Source organism: Choloepus didactylus, chromosome 6, assembly GCF_015220235.1.
Source record: "Choloepus didactylus isolate mChoDid1 chromosome 6, mChoDid1.pri, whole genome shotgun sequence".
NCBI classification, from domain to species: domain Eukaryota; kingdom Metazoa; phylum Chordata; class Mammalia; order Pilosa; family Megalonychidae; genus Choloepus; species Choloepus didactylus.
Genome location: NC_051312.1, coordinates 72,257,800 through 72,277,802, shown reverse-complemented (window position 1 = coordinate 72,277,802; position 20,003 = coordinate 72,257,800). Strand labels below are relative to the sequence as shown.

The following is a 20,003-nucleotide window of genomic DNA, read 5'->3' as shown; positions in this document are numbered from 1 at the left end:
TTCATGGTGACCATCTGTGGAGGCATGAAACAGGTGTGCCTAGAAGCAGATTTTAAAAGGAGTTTCTTTACAAAACATCGTTTTATACCACCTGATAAGTATCTTGATTCACCATGGCAGTAACAGCACTAAAATGGGAGATATCAAGCAGAACTATTTTGAAACATTTATTTCCAATCCAAAATAGAGTTTTAAATCACATTTGTCATAAATCTACATATTCTTCTCTTCCAGACGACTATAATTGCAAAGTAGACCTTGCTTTGACATCCAATGGCAGTACAATAGTATGCTACCACCTCTCTGTGGATATTCCATATGAACATACAAAACCTAACCCTCACCTAGATCCTGTGCATAATAATGAAGAAACACATGACCAAGTGCTGAAAACCAGATTAGAAGTAAAAGATGAACATCTGGAGCAAGGACCCATGATAGAACAAATTAGCAAAATGTTCTTTACTACTAAATACTGTTGGTATCCTCATGGACAGTATCACAGGTGTCATAGGAACCCAAATCCCCCAAAAGACAGATGATTTTCAGGTTCTCATTAGGAATCAAAGAGAAATGTTATCTTTTGCCTCATTTGCCATTTGAAAATGTAATCTGGTATATTTACTAATATGTTATATAGTAAAGTAGTAATAAAATATCTTTTCATATTAAAAAAAAAGAATATTGTCCCTTAAGCACATTGTTTTAGAAATGAGGTAAAAGTACATTTGGGAAAGATATCTTTTTAATACACTATTAGTAAGCAGCTACCTTTACTTTTCTGCTCTACAAAGACTGTTAAAAGAATATAATTCACCCAAGAAATAAAAATTTTTTGGCGGGGGCTATAATATATTTAACTGCTATACTTCACTGAGTCTAAGATACACGTTTCTTTCACATTTTAACATCTCTGAATTTGGGATGTATCTTATAATTGACGGTGTCTTACAATTATGAGTGGCAGTATTTTTTCTGTCTAAGTGGTACATAAAAAGGGTATCTTGCTATTGATGGTGTCTTAGATGCAGGCAAGAAATATCACTGGTGCTAAAACCATTGGGTAAAATGTTGGGGAACAGGTTATTCAGAAAATCTCAAAGTATCACCCACAAATTACTATTAATCACAAAGGAAAAAAAAGCACTTTTACAATGGAGAGATCTGGTAGGCACCACTTTCACCAAGCGATTAACCTAGCATCACCAATAGTGGGACAACCTGATGTTATAAGCCTCTGATGTGATGCAAAAATATAAACATATCACTGCTTATGTATTATTCTTGCCGAAGACATCTAACTTGAATCTAATTCTGAGAAAACAATGTGGGATATTCTTTAAAAAAAAAAAAAAAGGCCTAAAAGTCAGTGTTACAAAAAACAAAAAAATTTAAAAATGATGAAGGGACAGTCCTAGATTAAAAGAAACTAAATGGATATAGCCAAACGTAATGTGTAAACCTTCATTGGACTCTGAACAAAAACAAACTATAAAAGACATTTTTGAGAAAACTGGAGAAATTTAAATATATTTATATTTTAAACATATACCAGATTATTACTGATCTCATATTAATTTCCCTAGGTGTGATAAGGGTATTATGGTTGTCCTGGAGAATATTCTTACTCTTACAGGATGCATGACTCATGATGTTGTAATTTCTTTACAAAATAACTTGAAGGTAGGGAGAGGGAGAAATGGGGGGGGAGAGAGAAAGAGGGAGAGAGAACAAATGAAGCAAAATGCTAATAATTAATTAATCAGGTGACAGATATAAACAGATATTTATGGTTGTGGTGGTTTGAAGTTGTATGTTCTTAAATCTATCCAATCCTGTGGATGTAAGCCCATTGTAAGTAGGATGTTTTGATGAGACTACTTCAGTTAAGGTGTGACCCATCTCATTCAGGATGGGTCTTAATCCTATTATTGGAGGCCTTTATAAGAGAATGAAATTCAGGCAAAGAGAGAAAGCCACAGGAGCAAGAAGCTGAAAACAATGAAACCGGGATGAGAAGGGAGAGATCAGCAGACGCCACCATGCGCCTTGCCATGTGACAGAGGAGCCAAGGATCACCTGCAGCAGGTCTTCGGGAAGAAAGCATCACCTTGATGATGCCTTGATTTGGACATATTCCTGGTTTCAAACTGTAAGCTAATAAATTGCCAATTAAGTTTAAGCCAAACCGTTTCATGTATTTGTTTTAAGTAGCCTAGGAAACTAAAACAATGGTACTATCCTAACTTCTCTGTAGCTGTGAAGATTTTTAGAATGAAAGTTTGGGGAAAAAGTTAATTCTTACAAACACTCAAAATCTCTATTCTGGATATTTGGATACAGTTATATTGATGAGTCCTTCCTCTGTCTGACAGTGGAGAGTAAATATAAGCCACAGGGAGCCCAGAACCTGGACCAGTGCCCAAGAGCCGTAAAAGCTGCAATTGACCCCTCCCTCGAGGGCCAGGTATAGTGGTTACAGCCCCAGAGCTGGGACCCCTTTCATCCCTGACAGATCAGACAATGTAGCTATCTCCATCAACATATAAATTCTTCATCCATCAGTTATTCATGTTTGTATGAACTGATTTTATACTCACAGAGTTGGGATCTTAGATATCGATTATTCTAGTACAATTTCTCTACTCTCCAGATGATAGAAAAGAGGCCAGGACTGGAATCTACATTTATCTTCCTATGAGTGTGGTATCTTTTTTTCTCTACTCCCTTTTGTCCTTAATTGCTTTCCTCCTATTCTTGAGGTGGGGACATGAATTTTTTGAGCTTCTGACACTAATTTTGGAGTGGTGAAGGAGGGAGTATAGGGAAGAATAGGCCTGAACAAGAGTGTAGTGGGAGGCTTAGAGCTACATAAGACCACAGGTTGCCAGGGACTAGGTTCTCTAGAAAATAGGAGGAGGGGTCGGAAGGAAAAGTGGGAAGATACGATAGACAGCCTTGGTCTATTTCCAAATAGTACTGAGGCTTGGCTGGGAGGGGTGTAGGGCACGTGGGGATACTGCCCTGAGTGAAAAAGGAGAGAATTTTCTTTCACAAGTCATGGCCCAGAGGGGGCCATCTACTCCAATGCCAGTCTTTTCTAGTATGAGTACATTGGGTAATATCATCTGCTGAAGGAGCTTTGAATTTTATGCCTTGTCATCTCTGAACAGCACAGCTTTAGAAAGCATGTTCAACTCCAATGAGTTTTGAAACAATAAACAATACAAGTCATATCATCCATTTCACTGAAAAATAAATCTTTCAACTCACTCTACACATCTATTGATGGATGTCTCATAAGTATGCAGTTGGTCACATGCTATAATCAATTCAAATTAACAAAAATACACATGTAAGACACAGTACTTGACCTATTTACTTTTTTGCCAAGAGAAGATAATATAAATAAAATTTTAATTACATAAAACTATATTTAGATAAGATTACAATCATTCCAATCTCTCAGAAAGACTGTACTATCAACAATGTCTAAAGAGAAGTTAAAACGGATGGTTGTATTCTGAGGAAAATCCTTTTTCTGAGGAAACCAAGTTATGGAGCTTAGGACAGTGTGAAAATCGATGAGCTTGTTTTGTTGTATTTTATCTGCCTCCTGCAAGTCACACTGCTCTTCATTTTGCCCCAGAGACTTAATAGAGAGAGATTATTTAGACAAAGGTCACCATTCTCCGGTTAGCAATTCTATCCCATTTTAGAGAACTAATTCTTGGGGCAGAAGCTAAAGTATTCCTTTAGGGAACAGAGGATATTAGAAGGGCTCCTTTTCTCCAAGCAACCACTCACTTTTTTTTTTACTGACTGTAAGTGGAAAAGTAAAGTTTCTTAAAATTCAGGACATAATATTCAGTTTTGCACATACTTATTGATGAATTATAATAAGATAAATATCATAATATCTGAGGAAATGCTGAATTTTCCAAGTGTCAGAAACAGGGTAAAGCCACTTTAAAAGGAGAACACAATCTAAATGAGGCAGGGTAGTCTCATTTTGGGATGGACTGTCATATAGGTCATTGAAATAAGCAGAATTTTGAAACTTAATTCAGTCCTTTCGGATCTGGTCACAAAGAAATCATTGCAAATTGGCTTAATAATGAGTGAAAGTCACTGCCAGCAGTTAATTTTATGTTTAAGGAGGCTTACACATCCCAAGAATAAAAATTCAAGACAATGGAAGGATTTCTGGGCAACTTGAAGAAATGAATTTGATTTCTCTTTTCCTCATTTCTAACAGAAATGACCTAGAAAATATAAACATAGAAAAAAATCTGCATTAGCTCTGTAAAATAGGGAAGAGAAAAATTCAAATGCTAAAAACAGTGATACATTTCTAATAGTTTCATTGCATTTAGGACAAGGTTAAAGGACACCAAGGACAATGCTTCAAATCACCTCCCAAAAGGAATGATGTGACTTCAAGGCAACCAGAGGAAATCTCCAGCCCCCAAATACTTCCAGGATACAGAAGTAAGTGATGGAAGAGTGAGAGGGCTGTATGGCTAACAAAGTAGGCCTTGTTTGGGCCCCTTTCTAGCTGTATATTGGTGAAATTTCAGGGCATTTTTAGCAGTGATGACTTATGGATTTGGTGAACAAAATGATTATGGCTGTTCCTATGAAGAGGCATCTTTCTTAGGAGGCATTTAATTAGTGAGTGGTTGCCATTTTAAAGCTGAGCCTGAGGACCCAGGGATGAGGGGGTTGCTATTAAGCCCGAGAGGTTCCAACTTTGGAAAGCCTTTTACAAACAGGAGTGGTTCTTCATTGAAAGCCATGGGTGCTACTCAAAGGTGCAGGTCAGCAAGGGTAGGTAGTGTGTGTATATGTGTGTGCACGCATGTGTGTCTTTCCCTCAAGGGGGCAGGGCTTCTTCTGCACGAGGAATACTGTGCTATACATTGTTAAGTTGCCGACACAGTAACTTTGCCAAAAACGGGAAAAAAAAGTACATAAAAGAAATTTCCTGTACGTGGTAGACAGACTAAGCAGGCGCAATGTATGTCTAACAGGAATTTGAGGCAAAGATATAGAAAGGACTGGAAAAAAACTTAAAGAGACAATGTGAGGTGGGGCGGCAGGAGGAGCGGCAGCTGCCAGCACCCCAGTTTCGCTAAGGCCCTGGGCGCGCTGCCTGCCGCACCCATGCGCACGCATGTGCCTACTCCCCGGGAGGCGAGAGGGAGGAACCTAAGAGGAGGTGGGCGAGGCTATCAGCTGAACCTGCTCCTGCCCAAGTGGAGAGGAAGCCAAAAGAGGCAGCAGGAAAGGATAAGTCTTCAGACAAAAAAATGCAACCAAAAGGGAAAACAAGCTGAAGTGGCTAACCAAGAAACCAAAGAAGAGTTACCTGCAGAAAATGGAGAAACTAAAACTGAAGAAGAGTCCAGCCTCTGATGAAGGAGGAGAGAAAGAAGCCAAGTCTGATTAATATCGTAAGCATGTCTTAATAGTGGTCCTTGTTTCTCCCTTCTTGTTCAATCCAGAGGAATATTTTTATCAACTATTTTGTAAAAGCAAGTTTTTTAAGGCTCAAGAAAACATTTTTAAGAAGGAGATTGAAATCTCACCTCATTCCATTTTTAAAGTGTAAATGCTTTTTATTTTTAAGAGGAGAAATAATTTGCTGGTTATTTTTTGGTACAACCAGAAAATAGTGGAATACTGAATTATAGGAGGTTTTGATTATTTTGGATGTTGATTTAACATTCCATAGGGTGGGGTGGGGGTGGGGTGGCAGGTTTTATACCCTACAATACAATGCATACTAAATGATGGTTCAGAGTCACAGCCATGCATTTATTATGCCTTGAACATTTAAAGATTACTTCTATTCCCATGTTTTTTAGAATTGTTTTTTAAAGCTGCTCCCTGATCTTGGCTTTCCCTGTAAGAACTTTGTGCACTCTATAACATCCTTGGTCGTGGTAGTACAGTTTTCCTAATAACTTTGTTATAAACTGTGAAATATTGGAAATGAGTATGTTGTGCATATGATATTAAATTGTGAATTAGTAGAACTTACAATGTAACAGCTTATCAACATTTGAAGATATTGGTACTTGATATCCTCTTTGGGAAAACTTGTCTCCAAATCTTAAGCTGAAAAGTCACTGGAATAACTTTAGAAAAGAGTTACAAATATATGGCTTTTTAGATTCTTGGTTCATGCATTAATTGTATACAGACTATTCATAATATCTGTGTGCTGATCTTTGGAACCCAATAAAATCTCAATTATGAAATAATTTTTTGAAAACAAAAAACAAAAAACAACAAAAAAAAGAGACAATGGATAAGAATTTTCCAGAAGTAAGAGGTTTTGAAGAAACACATTGAGTCTTACAGAAAATAAAATAAAAAACAAATACTTAGGCATATCATGGTATAATTGTGTAATATTAAAGGTAAAGAGAAGATTTTAGAGAAAACAAGTACAAACAAACATTACTTACTATGAGGAAACAATTAGACTGATAAATTTTTCCTAATAGCAACAAGAGAGAGTAGAAGACAATGCAATAACCTTTAAAGGGCTGAAGGAAAATAAAAACCCAATAATCCTACAATTCATCTTTGTTGAATGAATGGAATACAAATATATATATTTTTTATGTGTAAGGGTGAAAAAAAAAGACTATTCAGAGAACTAAAGATTGAGAAGGCCTACCATTCACAGGCCCTTGCTGAAAGAATCCATTAAAAAGTAAAAAGTAAACTGAATCCAGAAAAAAAGAGGATTCAGGAAGCAATGGTGAGCAAAACAAGTGTGAAATATATGGTTTATTCCAAATATACATTGATTAGAAAAACATAAGAGTAATTCTGGTGAAAATGGGGTCTAAAAACAGGGTGGAATAAAAATACTAAATGAGAGTGACAAGAAAGATGTGGGCTGAGATAGTGGTAACTGAATTTAAAATGTTTTTAGGTCCTTGAATTATTCAGGAGAAGACTAGGTATACTGATTCACTTTAACTTTGTCAAAGCCAATTATTCATATAAAGATTATATGAATGGAAATGGAACATATAACTTTAAACAAATAAAAGAAACATCAATCAATAGAATGCAAGAAGAGGGGGAGAGCCAAAGAAAACAAGGAAAATATAACTAAAATATAAAATGGTAGAAATAAGTCTATATTGATAATAATTATAGCAAACAGATTAAATTCCTTTAAAAGTTAAAAACACAGGGATGGAAAAAAGATATACCAGGCAAAAACTAGCCAAAGGAAAAATGGAGTAGCAATATTAAATGAGATAAACTAAATTCTAAGGCAGAAAGAATGATTAGAGACAGAGATTCATTACTTAACAATAAAATGAAGATAAGAATTCCTAACAAAATAACCTCAAATCCATAAATCAAAAATTTTAAAAATTCCAAAAAGAAATACACAAATTTACAGACATAATGATGAATTTCTAACATGCTGCTTTTGGAAACTAATAGATTAAATTTATAAAAATTAATAAAGACAGAGAAGATTCAAATGACAAAATTAACACATTTTATATAATGGACATACCTAGCATTCTGCACCAAATAATTAGAGAATACATATATTATTTTTAACATACATAAATGGAACATTTTAAAAAGATCAATATTTGGAGGATTCTAGAATCACACATTTATCCTGCCTTTCCTATGAAAACACCACCTCTGGCTAACTAAATTGCTGATAAGGGGAAGTTTTTCTTTGTAGATGTACCCTAATTACTAAATGAAAATGGAATTTGAATATGATAATTATGCAACCCCTAAAGAATTAATGGATCCAGGTACTGATCTCAAAGCTGTGCACTTCACACAAAAAGAAAAAAATATAGGTGCTGTGCTGATTTGAATGTATTATGTCCCCCAGAAAAATCCATATTCTTTGATGCAATCTTGTGGGGCAGACATATTAGTGGGATTAAGTTGGAACATTTAGATTAGGTTGTTTGCATGGAAATGTGCCCCACCCAACTGTAGGTGATAACTCTGATGAGATATCTCCATGGAGGTGTGGCCCCACCCATTCAGGGTGGGCCTTGATCAGTGGAGCCATATAAATGAGCTGACAAACAGAAGCAACTCAGTGCAGCTGAGAGTGACATTTTGAAGAGGAGCTACAGCCAAGAGGGACACTTTGAAGAATGCCCAGGAGCTGAGAGAGGAGCTACAGATGAGAGACAGTTTGAAGACTGCCCGTGAAAGCAGACTCTTGCTCTGGAGAAGCTAAGAGAGGACAAATGCCCCAAGAGCAACTGAGAGACATTTTTGAGGAACTACAGCCTAGAGAGGAGCGTCCTGGGAGAAAGCCATTTTGAAGCCACAACTTTGGAGCAGACACCAGCCACGTGCCTTCCCAGCTAACAGAGGTTTTCTGGACACCATTGGCCATCCTCCAGTGAAGGTACTTGATTGCTGATGTGTTACCTTGGACACTTTATGGCCTTAAGACTGTAACTGTGTAACCAAATAAACCCCTTTTATAAAAGCCGATCCATTTCTGGTGTTTTGCATCCCGGCAGCATTAGCAAACTAGAACAGGTGCCTTCCAATGAAAGTACACACCATCATCTATGAAGAAGTGCATTTGTAAAAATAAATAAATAAAAATCTTGACCCTGATCAAGCTTCTAGATGGAACTACCAATGTACAGGAAATGGGGAGAGAGGGGGAAGAGAAATATGCTAATCAGACCATGGGGCTGTAATTAGCAAAACACACACTATAAGATATTCTAGAGGGCAAAAAACGTATTTCCTCAATTAATAAATTGTGAAGGGGAACAAAAAAAGATGGAGGGGAAACCTATATATTAAAAGGGACATAAGGCACATCCCAATCAATTACAATATAGGGCCCCATTTAGATTGTGATTCCAATAAACTAACAAAATTACTTGTAAGACAATCAAGAAATATTACTGACTAGATACCTGATGCTATCAAGAATTTTTTTAAATTCTGGGGAGTGGTAGTGCTATTGTGATTATGTTAAACAAAGAATCTGTGTATTCTGGAAATATGTAATGAAAATCCTATGAGTGAACTTATATATGATCTAGGCTTTACTTAAAAATAATGTGAGGTGGTGATAAGTGGATGGGATACAGATGAATACAGTCTGGCCATGAGTTGATAATTGTTAAAGCTGAGTGATGGGTACATGGGCATTTGTTATTGTATTCCTCTACATTTGTATACAAACAATTTTACATTATAAAATGTTATGGTACTGGATTACAAGATAAATCTCTGTAATAAAGAATCATTCTCCTATAGCTCAAATTCTCTGACCCAATTCAACAAAAATAACAAGAAGATACCCCCAAACTTCCTATTACATTATACTGAAAATTAATTAATTATATTAAAAATTAATTCATCACACTGAGTAAATATTTACTGGATAAATGAATAAAGGAATAAACGCAAGGAGAGAGAGAGCACTCAGAAAAAAGGAGCTGAGGACAAAAACTTAAGAAATATATATATATCTTTATGGGTAGAGGGAGTAAGGGAAAATCAAGATGGGGAGGGAGAATTAGGAGAAAACAGTATCACAGATGTTAAGGGAAAAGGGAATGGCCAAATGGTGCTGGGAAAACTGGATGTCCACACACAAAGGAATGAAAGTAGACCCCTACCTCATACCATATACAAAAATGAACTCAAAAAGGATAAAACCCTAAATATAAGAACTAAAATATAAAACTCCCAAAAGAAAACCTAGGGAAACATCTTCAGGACCGTGTATTAGGTAAGGGTTTCTTAGACTTTATACCAAAAGCATGAACAACAAAAGAAAAAAACTGAAAATTTTTGTGTATCAGAAGTCATTATCAGGAGAATGAAAACACAATCTACAGAATGGGAGAAAATACTCGGAAACTATACATCTGATAAGGATTTAATATCCATAATTTATAAAGAACAACAATGCAACAACAAAAAGACAAATGGGCAAAGGATTTGAAAAGACATTTCTCCAAAGAAGACATACAGATGGTCAATAAACATATAAAAAGATGTTCAACATTATTAACCATTAGGGAAATGCAAATCAAAATCACAATAAGCTACTATTTCACACCCACTAGAATAGCTACTATTAAAAAAAGAGAGAATAAGTGCTGGTGAGGATGTGGAGAAACAGGAACCCTTGTATGTTGTCAGTGACAATGTAAAATGGTGCAGCCCCTGTGGAAAACAGTCTGGTGATTCCCCAGACATTTAAATAAAGAATTACCATATGAACCAGAACTTCACACTTCTAGGTACATACTCAAAAGAAAAAAGAAGGGGCTTGAACAGATATTTGTACACCAATATCAACAGTGGCATTATTCACAATGGCCAAAAGGTAGAAGAAACCTACTGTTTATCAGTGTAAGAATGGATAAACAAAATGTGGTAAATGCATCCGATGTAATATTATTCAAACATAAAAATGAATGAAGTTGTGATACATATGATAACATGGATGAACTTTAAAAACATCAATGTTAAGTGAAATAGGTCAGATACAAGAAGACAAATATTGTTTGTGCTCAAGTATATGAAATAACCAGAATATGCAACTTCATGTAGTCAGAAATTAGAATACAAGTTACTAGGGGCAGAGATGCGTATAGGGAATGGGGAGTTAATGTTTAACTGGAACAGAGTTTCTGTTTTGGGTGAAGGAGAAGTTTAGGTAATGACTCACAGTGATAGTAGCACAACATTGTGAACGTATTTAGCAACACTGAATTATATAATTAAAAGTGGCTAAAATGATTAATTGTAGGTTGTATGTATGTTATCAGAATAGAATGTACAATAACACAAAGAGTGAACCCTAATGTAAATTGTGGACTTCAATTAATACAGTAATTATAATATAACAAAAGTACCAAAATACAGGAAGGAAAGCTGTGTGTTTGTGTGTGGGACAGTACATGGAAACTCGGTACTTTCTTCATGCGGTCTAATAAAATTTTTTAAAAATTGTTATTAAAGTTAGATTTGGATAAACAAACAAAAAGGTAATAGTGTTGAATGTTTTCAGAAGAAATTCAGAAAAATGAAGATTGTGAAAAAGCCAAGAAACTGATAAATAAGAGGTCACTGGTGACTTTTGACATGATTAGGGTATAAGTGAGGAGAATAACAAAAGGCCCTGAGTATAAATGCTCATAGTTGTAAAAGAAAGGAAGGTAATGAGATAGCTGCTTAAGGAGTTATTACATCAAAATGGGTGGTTTAATGAATCTTGGTTGTGGGAACCAATGAATATTGGTATTTTTTCCAATCTTTTGATTCTATGAGAATTAAAAGGGCCCAAGCACAGCAAGGTGGAAATCCAGTAGAGGAGAGAGATGAAACGATCACAGGAAGAACAAGGTATCTGAAATATGGCTGGTAGACAATAAGATCCCCATTTCTAAAGCAAGGTTAGACCATGAAAACATCTCATTTCCATAAAAAGCAAACAAGTAGAATTTAGATTAAACAGCAGGATCCCTAAATATATCAGCAAACATATTTGGAGGAAGAAGTTTGGTTCTACAAGGAAGACTCAGGCCTACTTAAGAGTTTTCTTGGTGGGCTGGGGAGTTTCTCAAACTGTTCTGCAAGCCCTAGTTCTGTGGGATACTGATAGCTATTACTTGGGGGAAACCTGGGAAATTCTGGGTAAACAAAATTTTTTTGTTTGTTTGTTTATTTTTACTGCAGGACTTCTTAGGGTTTTTACCTTTGACTCTATAATAGGAATTTGGTAGGCAGCATTTCCTAATCTAGTATGACTAAGAGAATTTTGGGAAATGATGAAGATTATTGAAAATCTTCTGAGAGGATTACAAGCAAAAGATCATTTAAAAATGAGTTACGGCCTTTTATTTCTGACAATATGGCTGATTTCATATTGTCAGGCATTTTTACTAAAAACAATTAAAAATTCTTGATGAAATATTTAAAATTTTTCAATGCCAAGTTGTGAATTGCCAAGAAAGTAAGGAAGAGTCAGAACAAAATATAAGTGGTGATGAATGCACAACTATGTGATGATACTACGAACAACTGATTTTACACTTTGGATGACTGTATGGTATGTGAATATATCTCAGTAAAATTGCATTAAAAAAGGCATAAAGGATAGAAAAAGATGTATGAGGAAAATATCAAAAGAGATTGGGGTATCTATAATGACAATAAGACAAATAATCTTTAAGACAAAAGCATTACAAGAGATAAAAGATAATAAGTACTACATAATGATAAATATCTCAACTTATCAGGAAGTGTAACCATTTTAAATGTGTATAAACTTGATAATCTAGCCTCAAACTATATAAAGCAAAAACTGACATATATATAAAGAAAATAGATGAAATCACAATCATAATGAGAAATTTTAATATACCTCATTCAGTATTGACAGATCAAGCAGATGGAAAAATCAGTAATACCACAGATTTAAAGATATATTTCAAAATCTACAGGTAATGGATGAATATAGAACACTGTATATAAAAAATCCCTTCTTGATATAATGGATACTATACTTTTTAACACTATACCCACAACTGTTCACATAGATTTAGAAAAGCTGACCACATACTGGACCATAAAATACGTCTCAGTAAATTTCAAATGATTATATCATGTAGACAGTTGTCAAATCACAATGCAATTAAGTTAGAGATCAAAAATGCATGTAAAATACTTAAAACAGTAAGTGGAAAATAGTAAATACTCAATAAAAGTTATTATCACTGAGGCTAGGAAATGCATAGGACATCACACTGTATTTAAATTCTCTACTTTACTTGTCTGTGTCCTCTACTAAATTATAAGCTCTATGAGGGTTGGGACCACACATTATTTAAAGCAATGAGTAAGAAGAAGTATAAATATTTATGCAAAGCTGTTGAATAATTTATGCCTTTTCAGAATGTCAAAACAGAAAGATCAGTAGAAACAAACTGTCTTGCTAGGTCTTAGATTTACAGAATGAGCATAAAGAGTAATTAATAGGATAGGACACCTTTAAATAACAATTTTTCTTTATTCAATAAATATTTATTGAGTACTTAGTACATGTCAAGCATTTTCTAACTAATGAACTAGGAAACTCTTTATCCCAAGAGAAAACACAGATGACAACACATTTTAAAGGGCTGCAATAAATTCATGACTGAATGGAACATATCTTTAAATGTGAGGGACAGTCGTGCTCTTTTGATCTGTTTTTAGGGACCTCTGTTGGAGCCAGGTCCAGATTAGGCTGGATGGTCTTAAGTTAGACCAAGTGATCTTTGGTTTTGGTTTTAAATTCAAGAACATGAATTTTAGATATAAACACTGATTATTAGAACTACTAATTAACATCTCTCTCAGTTAATACCTGTAGAGGGGTGCATGTGTACGTGCGTGCCTGAGGCGGGGGGAGGGGAAGACAGAAAGAAGAAGAGCAGAGAGTGTGGAGTGGAATGGAATGGAGGTGGGGAAAAGGGGAGAGAGACACAGATAGAAAACCAGACAGACAGAATTCCTTTCAAAGAGAATTATAAAATCACCTGAGAGATGACTTTGAAGACCATATTACCTTGGAGTCATTAGGTTTTATTTAAAAATATAGTCAGGCCACATAGGAAAACATCACATTTTTTCCTATGTGGTATCACTGCATGATCTTCATCATCATGGATTTTATAAAATAATTCCAGAACCAGAACACTGCGAAAAGTGTGAATCATGTTTTTCTTCATGACTTATTCCTCACCCCCTTGCTTAAGACACTGCTATGCACAAGAATGTCATCCCCTGTGTCCTAGCCACATCTGAGTTGCTTTAACAGAAATGCCTTGCATGTTTCTGAAGACTGTCATGAGGCCCAAGGCAATAAAATTCAACAGTCTTGAGCTGTAATCTTCTCCCAAGGAAATGGCTGGAATGCCAAGATGCCTTTTGACTTTGATTTCACAGCAGGGCTTCATTTGTAAAGATGCTGTCCAAACTTTAAATGACACCAGCTGTGATACGAAGTCCCACACTCATTTATGAAAATTTTCCACAAATTAAAAAAATTAAACAATGGGGAATTTCAATCCCTGGTCAACTAGCAGAGAACAGGCAATTATAAAACATTTAGGCAAGAAAGAGCTATTTATTATCTTACAAAATGTTTACACATTTTGGTACATGTCTCAAACCTGTGCGCCAGTGAAAAGCTGATTGCAAAATATAAATAAAAAATTCTTTGCAAATCACATTAGAGACATTCTAAGTTAATTAGGTAGGAAAATGGAAAAATTTTAAAACAATAATTCAACAACTATTGACATAGCAATAGCATTCCAGAATAGTGCAATTATCTGCTGGGGAATCAGTCCATAAATACACATCCTGAAGTCCCCTGTGCTTTGGCCACATAATAGCACTGTAGTTACAAACATACCAGGCAATTTATAAACTTGCAAGGACTTGAATACTTATACATGTTTTATTCTGAACTTTGCTATGTAGTTCACCTTTAATTTTCCTGCTCCAACTGAAGACTGAGCCCTGCAATCTTAATTTCCCATTATCCTCAATTACTTCATACTTTTAACTTACATACCTTTGAATAGTCATAGGCAGCATTCCTATTTCAAAAATCTTGGGAATCTCTCAAAGATGATATATTCAAATATTAGAGAAAACAAATGAGATCAAAAGGTACAATGCTTTACTGAACTGACTTTCCTTTAGAGTTTAGGTTAGACGTAACTCAGAAAATTATTTTGAATTCTCCAGAACATGAAAACATTCGCATTTTCTACAAAGGGACTAAAATGAAAACCAAAACACCCCAAACAAAATACCGCTTCATATCATACTACCACTCTGCTCCAAAATCTCAGCTATGTTCTTACCACTACAGGATAAAGGATAAATACCAAACTCTTCTGTCCTCTATGATGCGGACCCACCTCCACATCCACCCAACCATAAAGCTCCCTCTACTACAAGCTGCAGCACTAGTCAACCTGCTTTATTTATCATCATTGATTCCACATAATACTTATTCCTACTGCACCTAATATCCCCAAGAAGACCATCCATGCCTTGCATAGTCAAATACATTCTTTCTCTCTGGCCCCTCCACAGACATACCCCCAATGTATTATTTCCCTACCCCTTCCAGGAACAATGCTAAACACAAAACAGGCAAAGGGACTCTACTACAGTTTCCGCATCAGATTATACTTTAGCTCCAAATCAATTTATACAACCATATGTGATACGTACCATGACTCCCACTGAGATTGAAGGTGAATGCTAGGTTTGACAAATACAACCAAGCTTCGTTTTAAAGTTCTTTGAGTGTCTGGATGAAGTCTATTTCAAATTTATATGCCTAGAAACTAGAATGCTGCATCTGGCATATGGTAGTAATATGCTAGCATTTATTGTTAGTATTAGACATGTTCTAAGTGTGAATTACCTGAATTTACATGGATTATCTTATTTAATCTTAACAACATTTCTGTGAGGTAGGTATTATGTTAACGAAGGAAATGAGCATCTCAGAGGTTAAATAATTTGCCTGAGATTACACAGTCATAAATGGCAGAGCCAGAATTCAAACCCAGGTAGTCTCACTCCAGTATTTGTGCTTTTAACCACTATTCTCTCTTGCCTGTCAAGTGCCATAAAGTACTGAACTGAACCTAAAAATGGCATTCATAGAAACACACAATTCAGGCAACAAAAGGAATCTTCCAATCAATTACAAATAATATCCTGAAGAGAACTAAAAAGGAGCAATTGAAAATTTAAAATGTGATTACTAAAATAAAAATGCAAAGGAAGTATTGGAAGATAAATTTTTGTTCATGGCCTCCTTTTATTTCACATTTAGGAATTTTTAAAAATTCAGAAAGCTTCCAAAAATTGTCTATTAGAAGTCCTGGAAACATAGAGAAAGTAGATAGCAGAAAGTAAAGAAATAATGAAAAAATAATTCAGTCTTCAGATACAAAGGGTCCAATGAATGTCAAGCAGGACAAATGAAAAAAGACTGAGGCATATCTTGGTGCAAGGCCAAAGAGAAAATTCTAAAAGCTGTTGGGGGGTGGGGAAGGAAACAGGTTATCTACAAAGAAACAAGAATCAGGTAAAAAATGCTGGATGCTAGAAAACAAAGGAGAGCAATGTTTTCAGAGTTCTGAGAGAAAATACTTGATTTTTTTCATTTTATATTTTTAAATTACATACAGTAAAATATAGAAATCCTTTGGTTGTATGGTTCTATGAATTTTAACGCATGTCTAGGTCTGTGTAACTACCGCTAGAACAGTTCCATCACCCTCAAAACCCCCTTACTGCTATCCCTTCACAGTCATACCTTCCCCTCATTCTTAATTCCTGGCAAACTACTACTTTCTTCTCTGTCACTATAGCTTTGTCTTCTTGAGAATGTCATATAAATGGAAGCATACAATCTGTAACATTTTGAGACTGGTTTCTTTCACTCAACATGATGTCTTAGTTTCATTCACACTGTTGTATCAAAAGTACATCTTTATTGCTAGGTATTTTTCCTGTAGGGATGTCCAACAGTTTGCTTATCCATTCCTACTGAAGGGCATTTGGTTTGTTTCTTGGTTTTGGCAACTATGAATAGAGCTGCTATAAACATTTATTTACAGGCTTCTGTGTGAACACAAGTTTTCACTTTCTAGGTTAAATACCTAAGAGTGGGATTGTTGAGCCATATGGTATGTGTATGTTTAACTTCATAAGAAACTGCCTGTTTTCCAAACTGGCTGTATATTTTGTTTGAGAGGTCAGTTGGTCTGCATCCTCACCAGTACTTGGAATCATCATGGTTCTTAATTTTAGCCATTTGAAAAGACATGGTAGTATCGTATCATGGTTTAATTTGCATTTACTTAGTCAAAGACCTTGAACATATTTTCATGTGATTATTTGCTATCCATACATCATTTTTTAAACAGACCATACATTTCAGGTATCATTTTTGATGACGTATACGTTCAAATCTTTTGCCTATTTTTTTTTTTAAATCAAGTGGTTTGGCTTATTATTGAGTTGTCAGAATTCTTTATATATTTTAGATAAAAGCCCTTTATCAGATTTCTTGCCAGTATTTTCTACTAATATCTTGCTTGCATTTAAATTTTCCACAGTATCTATGAAGAGCAAAGATTTTAATTTTGATGAAGACCAACTGTTTTTTCTTTTACGATTTGTGCTTTTTGCATCCTAAGAAATCATTGCCTTACTCCAAGTTCACAATGAATTTCTCCCATGTTTTCTTCTAGAAGTCTTATAGTATAAGCTCTTACATTTAGGTCTATGATCCATTTTTGTTAATTTTTGAAAATGGTGTGAGCTAAAGGATGACATTCATTTTCTTCCTACACAGATATCCTATTGTCCCAGCACCACCTATTGAAAATACAAGTAATTCATTCCTTTCCCACTGAATTGCCATGGTACCTTTGTCAAAAGTCATTTGTCGTCAAACTCTGGCAGTGCCTTCATGATCAACATCAAGCCCGATTTAACCCACTGAAAGTTTAACCATTACTAGGGAACTGTTTAAAACTCCAACTTTAGAAGGGGCAAGATGGTGGCATAGAGAGAAGTTGAATTCAGTTAGTTCTCTGAACAACTAATAAACAACCAGGAAAAACTAGTAAATAATTTGGAATAACTGCTGGGGGACGACTGTGACTGTCCACACATCATACACCAACCTGGATTGGGAGGAATGCCTGAGACCACAGCATAAAATCTGTAAGTAAAAACTGCAGACCCAAGGAAGAAGATGGCAGCATAGAGAGGAGTGGAAGCTAGTTAGTCCCCCTGGAACAACTAATAAACAACCAGGAACAACTAGTAAATAATCTGGAATAACTGCTGGGGGACAAAAGTGACCGTCTACACATTGTGCACCAACCTGGATTGGGAGGAATGCCTGAGATCACAGTATAAAATCTAAGTAAAAACTGCAGCTCCAAGCCGGGAGCCCCCCACCCCACCCCACAGCCCGAACTGCAAAGCCTCACGGTGCAAGAGAGCAGCACTCTCCCAGCAAGCGAATATAGATCAGCTGAGCTCCAACTGGGGTTTTAATTAACAAATGTGGACTGCTCAATACAAGATATGAATCCCCGAGAAGCAGACAATGACGATTGACCTTGGAGGGCCAGAGGGTGGCCATGGACTAGCCTTGAAGGGGGCTTTCTGTTCCTTTTTCAGCTCAGTGGAGAAAGCCTCAGCCAATTTCAGTTACGCAGCACTCTGACCCAGACAGGGGTGGAGATAACAGAGTCAGAGAGACAACAATTCAAATGCAAATGATAATTCCCTAGGGGGTGTATCTTCCCTGAGAGGAAGCAGGTGGAGCCCAGCTCTATCACCAGTCTTCCCTTCAGAACCAGACCCCACACCTGGGGAAAAACAGCCAAAACAGAAACTAAAGGGGCCACACCTCCTTATGCCAGTCAGGAGTGACAGGCTGGCAGGCACCACGTGCTAGGCAGGTTAGGAAAAGCACAACAGCTAGAGACGTCATAGGAAAGTTGGTCAATCTCTATGACACACCTGCAGGGAGACTTGAAACTGAATATAACCCCATTCTGAGATCTGAACCTGTTCTGGTCTGGGAAAACCTGACAGGGGTAACAAAGGAAAACAGATGCCTAGACAACAGAAAACTACAATCTACACCATGAAAAATGAAGATATGGCCCAAAGGAACAAACTTACACCTCAGTCAAGATACAGCTGAGATACTGTTTCATTTTAAAACAATCAACCTATTACAGATTTTCAAAGAAATATGCTAAATCAAATAAAAAACCAAATCCACGACTTCAGGGAAGATATGGCAAAAGAGATGAAGGATATAAAGAAAACATTAGGTGAACATAAGGTAGAAATCGAAAGTTTGAAAAAACAACTGGCAGAATCTATGGAAATGAAAGGCACAGCACAAGAGATGAAAAACATAATGGAGACATACCACAGCAGATCTCAAGAGGCAGAAGAAAACACTCAGGAACTGGAGAACAAGACATCTGAAATCCTACACACAAAAGAACAAATAGGGAAAAGAATGGAAAAATATGAGCAACATCTCAGGGAACTGAATGACAACATGAAATGCATGAAGGTACATGTCATGGGTATCCCAAAAGGAGAAGAGAAGGGAAAAGGGGCAGAAGCAATAATAGAGGAAATAATCAATGAAAATTTCCCATCTCTTATGAAAGACTTAAAATTATAGATCCAAGAAGCGCAGTGTATCCCGAACAATAGATCTGAATAGGCCTATGCCAAAACACTTAATAATCAGATTATCAAACATCAAAGACAAAGAGAGAATCCTGAAAGCAGCAAGAGAAAAGTGATCCATCACACACAAAGGAAGCTTGATAAAACTATGTGTGGATTTCTCAGCAGAAACCATGGAGGCAAGAAGGAAGTGGGGTGATATGTTTAAGATACTGAAAGAGAAAAACCGCCAACCAAGAATCCTATATCTGGCAAAACTGTCCTTCAAATGTGAGGTAGAGTTTAAAATATTCTCCAACAAATAGACAATGAGAGAGTTTGTGAACAAGATACCTGCGCTACTGGAAATACTAAAGGGAGCACTACAGACAGAAAGGAAAAGACAGGAGTGAGAGGTTTGGAACACAACTTTGGGGGATAGTAGCACAGCAATGTAAGTACACTGAACAGAGATGACTGTGAGTATGGTTGAAAGATGAAGGTTAGGAGCATGTGGGACACCAAAAGGAAAGAGGAAAGATAAAGACTGGGACTGTATAACTCAGTGAAACTTAAAGTGCTCAACAATTGTGATACAATGTACAAATATGTTTTTACATGAAGGAGAACAAATGAATGTCAACATTGCAAGGTGTTAAAAATAGGGTGGTATTGGGGGAAAAATACGATCAATGCAAACTAGAGAC

General features: G+C 36.0%; 2 protein-coding genes across 3 annotated transcripts in view; one reads left to right on the top strand and one right to left on the bottom strand.

Moving 5' to 3' along the window:
* Positions 1-20,003, bottom strand: part of SBF2 (SET binding factor 2) — a 696,898-nt gene that overhangs the window by 121,121 nt on the left and 555,774 nt on the right. The gene's annotated exons all lie outside the window — the stretch shown is intronic.
* LOC119537509 (39S ribosomal protein L42, mitochondrial-like) lies at positions 114-542 on the top strand. The gene has a single exon (XM_037839998.1). The coding sequence runs from the start codon at positions 114-116 to the stop codon at positions 540-542; it is 429 nt and encodes a 142-aa protein (XP_037695926.1).